Here is a 6960-nt window from a genome sequence, read left to right on the forward strand (position 1 = left end):
ATCAGAAGATACTTCATGGCCCCGCTCACTAAATCTGGCTAGTTCAGGTCACCTTTCCAGTCCCCTCATGAAGCAGACACCTGGCAGCTGAGGGAGCGAGGGGAGAGGGTGGGCCTCAGGGAGCTGGGAGATGTATGCTGCTAAGAAATGCTGGCAGATATCTCACTGAACAGCCAGATCTTTTGTGCCCAGAAAGTGGGGAAAAATCTCAACGAGTTGTCAGGCTGGAGCAGTCAGGAGCCCAGTGCACTGAATTGAGCCAAGGGCAAAGATCATGTGGAAGAGTTTGGGGTAACTCTGACTCCTGCTAGGAGCTGTATTTGGTCTTCTGATCCCATAAGCATGCGTTTTTATCAAATCTGGAATCTACTCCTAGGAGGTAAACGTGCGTCATGATTTCATATAAAGTCACAGAATACCAGGTATGCTCCTTTTTTTAAATGTCACTATATGTGCACATGACTCTGTATGTTACATGCATACCTATGCCATAAATAGGGAACTAATGTTGCTAAGTGCTGTTATTCCAACTAAAAGCTACAAACTCTGGCATGTGATATGGTATTACCACATTGTTCCTCATATTCTGCATAAAAAACAAGAACAGTAAACCTGGGTTTGGAGATGGGAATTTAATGGCCGCCTGGTTGGCTTGCTTTCTTCCTATAGGTTTATCACCACAAAAGGTATCAAGATCTGTGTAAGCCCTGATCAGAAATGGGTGCAGGCTGCTGTAAAGAAAATAGACCAAAAACGTACCACCAAAGGCAAATAATCCTGCCCTAGGCAAGCATCTAAGGCCAGCTAAATGGAGTCATCATCAGTGCTGCACATAACACGGAAGAAAGCCTTGGTATCTGCTTTTAATTCCTATTTATTAATTGGCAATAAAAATCTCTGAACAAACCAACCTCACAGAATCTGTTCATCACTGGTTGAACATCTGCTGACTTCTTTGCTTTTTAGCTGGACTTTGTTACACTGTTTATTTTCTAAAATGCGTGCTAGTATTTATTTACAACTGAATGTAGACATCTTCTCATCCTTGCTGTCCTGACCAATATGGCATTTAAGGGTGAATGGCAGATAGTTTCACATTCTGTAGGGAAGAAGATGACCTCCCACAGAACTGGATGAGTGTAGACCTCCATCCTGATGGAGGTCAGAATGTTCTGCATTGAGTGCTGGTTTTCAGAAGGTGCTATATAATTTTAATGGTTAGCCATACCTATATAATCTATAAGTAAGCTAATCTCATGCTTCAGGCTCTCACCTGATCAGTGCAATATTCAGAAGATCCTTGGGCCTCCGATTTTTGTACACAGTATTGCACTATTAGTACAGTCCACGATGATGTATGGATACTCTTACCAAGGGATGACCTGGAGTAATTCAGTGTAACTCTATGAATGTAACCCTATTCAGCCTTGTACTGGGAAGGACTTATCCTACCCACTGACCTCTGTGAAGTTACTTCAGTTTTACCCTCATATGAGACAAACCTGAAACAATTGTTTTACTTTTTCCTTTGCTTGTCTCTGAATAAGCAAGAACAAACTATGTCTGGAATCTGTATTTCACAAACTCATAGGAACTCCCTGCCCTACAGAACTATGTATATGTAAATGTCTTATATTTTTAAAATTGATAAAATTCTACTAACAGAAGGTTTTGCATTTCAATAAAGCTACTATAAACCTGGAATCAAATGGTACGTTTGTCTGCTTGTATGTAATGCAGATGGAGGCTGGTAAAAAGGGTACCAAAATGACAGCACAAATCTGAGAACTTTTGGGCAAGCCAGCTATTGCTGACACTACTGCCAACTCATGACTCGTATTGTTCAAAAGCAATCTGATTCTGAGCTTTCTACACTATATTTCAGCTGTAAAGACCGTATTTCAGACAATACCCTTCAAAAGTTCAAGTACTTAAAAGTCAGACTTCATACAACGCCAGGATGATCCCCATGTTATCAGAAGCAGACATGGAAGAGCTCTGGGCAGAGAGAGAAAACACTGGTGTTTGAGGAGCTTGAGGGGTGAAGGAGAAGTATAGGCAGAGGGGCTCCAGCAATAAACTTGCTCTCATACTACCACATGCACGTAGCCTGCACTGCTGCTAAATAGAGCTTTTCATCACAAATAACCTCTTAGTGATACATATGAAACTACAGCACTTCCAAACTACACTTATAGAAATAAGATCATGTTACTCTAAAAGCCAGTCTTTACAGTTCCCTGCTCTGGTCAAGTCTGCAGACAGAATTTGTCTCCCATGGCTCACCTTTTGTCATACCTCAGTCCTGTGTAGGGAAATGCATTCAGTTTTCACTATCCAGGACAGGTATTAAAGCTGTGCTACTGCTCAGGCAGGGAAGAGAAGGATGACCATATGTGTCACACTACAGAACAGAGCCAAGGCAGGCTACTGAGCCTCCATTATACGGAGTGATGCTGTCTTACTGAAGTTCTTGCTGCCAACTACACTAGAAAAAAAAATGGTTGTTGCTACAAACTTTTTAAGAAGAGCTTTACAGGTAGAAAGAAATGTTGAGGTAAGATGTGTCTAGAGTACGGCAATATATAGACTGGTGTTGATTCATTTCGAATAGCCGACCTCAAGGCCCCAGTCCCGCATATTACAGACTAAAGAAACACTTCTGTTCCCTTCAGCATCATCAGCCTATCACCAGGCTATAAAACCAGGTCACCTGTAAAAGCATTTTTGTGATAAGCTCTCTCAGATGAATACCATCAGCTTCCACTGATCAGATTCATCCAGGACCATAACTAACTAACATGATTTCAGCAGGCAGAATGTTAATGCCTTTGCTCATACTCAGTAATATCTTATCCTGGAATTAATCTTGCTGAAGTGAATATATTTTTTTTTAATTAGGCCTATCACAACCTGAGGATATATTAATTAACCATTACACAGCAATTAATACTTTATATCTGCTCATCCTCATCACAGTTCATAGCATCATTATTAAAAATTTTTTCAGAGTGAATCATCCTACTTAATAATTACATCTTGTTTGTAATACCTTGCAAGATCTGTAATGATCCTTGTGTACTTCTTGGGACTTAATTACTATGGGTTATGAGTGCTCTCAACATCTCTTCCTACTCAGCCATTAAACTCCAGGAACTTCCCTGTCATTCCCTAACCATTCCTTACCCCCGTCCTTTCTGTGGTCCCAGTTGTGTGCTATTTTTGTGATCTCTAGCTGTGTATAATCTGGAAGCTTATCTGTAATGGCACTGCTCCTGCCTAGCACTTTTCCCTGAGGCTCTCAAAATGCTTTAGAAAGAATGGAAAATATAATTAAATCTCCTTTTCACACACACATGAAAGGAAAGTGCAAATGAAGAACTAGAGTGCTGCTGTTGTGTTGGAGGCAAGTAAGAACCATAGTCTCGGTCTCTTCAACATCCTTAGGAAACATCTTGCTTATAAAAACAGGAAGTTAGCCTCCAAGGTACATTTGAAGGTCTGGGGCTGTGGTTGCACTGATGTTCTCCTTGTACCTAGCTGCTCACCATTTCTTCTCCAAGTGAGGTAGTGAGCAGGGAGCTCACAGTGACTGCTTCCCTTCCTGCTCATCCTCTGCTAGATTGCAGCCTGTAATATGAACACTGATTTCCTTTGAATCCTTTTGAGAGATCTGTGCATCACTTTGCCAGAAAGGACCCTCCAAATACACACGGCAAACCAGGGAGCAGCAATATTTGAAAGAAGTCAATCATTTCTCGTGTCGCACACCGCTCACACAATTTCCAAAGGGACTCAAGAGATGCACTGTGTTCAGATCTTTAGCACAGGAGAAAGACAGCAGACAAACCCTCACCATGTGTAAGTATTCACAGCTTCACTAACTTCAACAGAGGCAAACAGGACAACTACCCACCCATTTGGGCATCCTGGCTTTTTGCATGAAAAAAGCATACTTCCTGGGCAATGACTTCACATAGCTGCAGCTGTATTCTTTTAACTGCTTATTTATAATTAAGGAACTAGAAAGTTAACAGGTCCAAGTTAACTCCAACAGGTCCATGTCTTTCCTGTGCCAAGGGCTCCAGAGCTGGATGCAGGACTGCAGGTGGGGTCTCACCAGAGCGGAGTAGAGGCGCAGAGTAGAAGCGCAGAATCCCCTCCCTCGACCTGCTGGCCACACTTCTTTGGATGCAGCCCAGGATACAGTTGGACTTCTGGGCCGCAAGCACACACATTGCCGGCTCATTTCCAGCTTTTCCTCCACCAGTCCCCCCAAGTCCTTCTCGGCAGGGCTGGCTCAATCCCTCCATCCCCCAGCCTGTATTGATACTGGGGGTTGCCCCGACCCAGGTGCAGGACCCTGCACTTGGCCTTGTTGAACCTCATGAGGTTCACACGGGCCCATTCCTTGAGCTTGTCCAGGTCCATCTGGACGGCATCCCATCCCTCAGGTTGATGACTCAACCCAAATTATTGATGTTTGCCACAGAAGATGCTAATTAAAATTTTCTGTCAAGCCAGTGCAGAAGAAGGTGAGGAGAAAGGCAGGGGGGGAACAAATAGGAGAGGAGTGACAGGGAGTTGTTTCAGGAGAAAGTGGTATGAGGTAGCTGCCATTAAGTCCTTAATAGTCACCATCACAGCAGCTCACTTGCTCCCTTGAGTTATCATCTCTGCTCTGTGAAATATGCACCAGGGTAAGTTTCACATCACCTTGGGGAAACAGAAGCTTAAAAGACATGCCATAAACCCGGAAGCCCCAAGCTTAGGTAAAGAAGTGTTTGTTGTAAGAGTAAGCACTAGGACTTGGAGTCTTCCTCCCCAAAAGATTGGCACTGGAGAAAGTGACAGTTAAGGGGGCTTACATCTGTGTGCATTCATGTGTTTCTGCACGCATATGAATACATGCGCAAGGCAAGGCTTCTGTAAGCTTTTCAGAAGGGAAAATACCTGCTTGTTTCCTATCATCTGCTGCCTAATGTCCACCATGGTGGCAGCTCCAACGTGCCCACTGCTCCAGGACCATTAAAGAATTACCCTGGTATTCCCCATGACTCATAAAAAAACCTCAAGTGATAATTGCCTAGTGCCTCTCCATGCACTGTGAGAAGAAAATGGCTCTGTTGGGGCTCCAACCTACCTCCAAGGTCATCCTAACGCTGCCTATAAACAAACTCTGAACAGGAATTGCCATGCTACAAGTTGCCAATTCACCTGGTACTGTCCTTGGGGTGTTTTTCACGAGGTGCTGGCTGATCCAGGCTTGATTTATAAAGGCCTTCTAGCATAAGCATCTCATGAGGGAGACCTTGTCTGCTCAGAAGGACCTACTGTAATGATATCAATCAAGTTAAGCAACTAACTTGGCAAAACATTGAAGATCTCCATTTCTAGATTTTTATTATGCTAGAAAAAAGTGATGTGGTAATTACTTGCTGGATAAAATTAGTAATACAATTACAAAAACCTTACTCAAAGTCATATGTTTTAAGGGCTCAGATTTAACTTTTTAAATGAAAAATCATCCAATTTGAGAAAAAATAGCTGGGGTAAACTTCACTTTTTAAACTCAAACCGGTTGACTCCTCCCTATTGTGACTACTTGTAGTGAATGAAAGTTCCAAGAATGCCTAAATTCAGTCTTTAAAACTACAACCATAAGAAACAGTTATCACTCAGAGAAAATCTTGGAAGAACCTTTGTGGTTACAGCTAAAGATTTTAGTAGAACTATAGCTGGGTGTTTTTTTCTGATCTCAAAAATCATTTAAGAGATCTCAGGACTCCAGCTGACAGTATGGAATTACATGAACTTGTTTGCAAACTCTCTAAAACGTATGTTTTGCTTTGAAGCCCCACAGACTTCCCTGTGGCCGCCTAACAGAGCCCCTACTGAAAAGCAGGATTCACAAGGTGACTTGGGGCAATGGTTATGTTCTGCAGGTGACAGCATGTCTTCACCTTAGCTCAGCCAGCCCAAGCACTTTGTGGTATCAGCCTTGGCTCCCTGGAGGTCAGGAGAAAGCATTAAACTTTTGACAAGTGCCACCCCACAGAAGGGCTGTGTGGTACCCCTTCCAGAGCTGCTTCTAAAGATACCCTTGAGAGTAACCGCTGGCTTACACAGCCACTGTGATTGGGGCACCTCATTCCCATATCCATAAACAAAACTAGCTTTCCTTTGATGCATGTTTCTCTCTGTCAGTGGTCTGTTGGTCAGTGTCATTCTGTGCTGCTGCAGTGCTCTTTACATACAATGTTCAAAACATAGACAGCACAGTACAGCAGAGAAATAGCTGCATTAAAACAGGCTAAAATAAAACTTAATTCAGAGAACTTCAGACACAACAGGGTTTGAGCAGGAAAGGCCTTCACAGTGGGGCTACTAACAGATAGTGGACAGGAAAGACGTGGTTCTCTGTCACCAAAATTAAAATTTTCTATATATGTACCCCTTTTACACTACACCACTACCTTTTTTGGCAAAACCTGGACCTGACAACTGAACAACAATACATAAACTCCATGAAAGGAGGCTCATGTTAATCACTTTTTTCTCTGCCTTGACACAAAAGCCACCACCAACAAAACTCCACACCACAGCTATTCTGGTCATCTTTCAGCTTGGTATCTTCACTGTGCGCCTGCAGCCTGATGAGTTCAGGATTCATTCTCCGCCAGAGTTGATTGATGCGATCAAACCAGGAAGAATTCCTGTTGAAGGCAGTTACAGCATAACTTGCCTACATGGGAGATTCATCTTAGTGGTGGGATTCCACCTTAATGCAAGGACAGTTTCTGTGCCTTAGAAATCTCTTATTTACTCTCCTGTAACTATGAAATCTGGAAGCCATACATATAGATAATGTCTTTTAATCTCACTGATGCCTTACAGCAATGAACTGCACGGGTTAATGACATTTTATGAAGGTTCCTGAGTCAGTTTCACACACACTCT

At 42.8% G+C, this 6960-nt stretch overlaps 1 protein-coding gene across 1 annotated transcript in view; it reads left to right on the forward strand.

Moving 5' to 3' along the window:
• LOC104618093 (lymphotactin-like) overlaps positions 1 to 775 on the forward strand; it is a 3613-nt gene extending 2838 nt beyond the window's left edge. The window contains exon 3 of the mRNA XM_010283606.1: positions 670 to 775. Within this exon, the coding sequence (XP_010281908.1) occupies positions 670 to 775 (106 nt within the window). The remainder of the gene's footprint in view (positions 1 to 669) is intronic.
• The last annotated feature ends 6185 nt before the right edge of the window (positions 776 to 6960 follow it).

The sequence above is a fragment of the Phaethon lepturus genome, unplaced genomic scaffold, assembly GCF_000687285.1.
Source record: "Phaethon lepturus isolate BGI_N335 unplaced genomic scaffold, ASM68728v1 scaffold5733, whole genome shotgun sequence".
NCBI classification, from domain to species: domain Eukaryota; kingdom Metazoa; phylum Chordata; class Aves; order Phaethontiformes; family Phaethontidae; genus Phaethon; species Phaethon lepturus.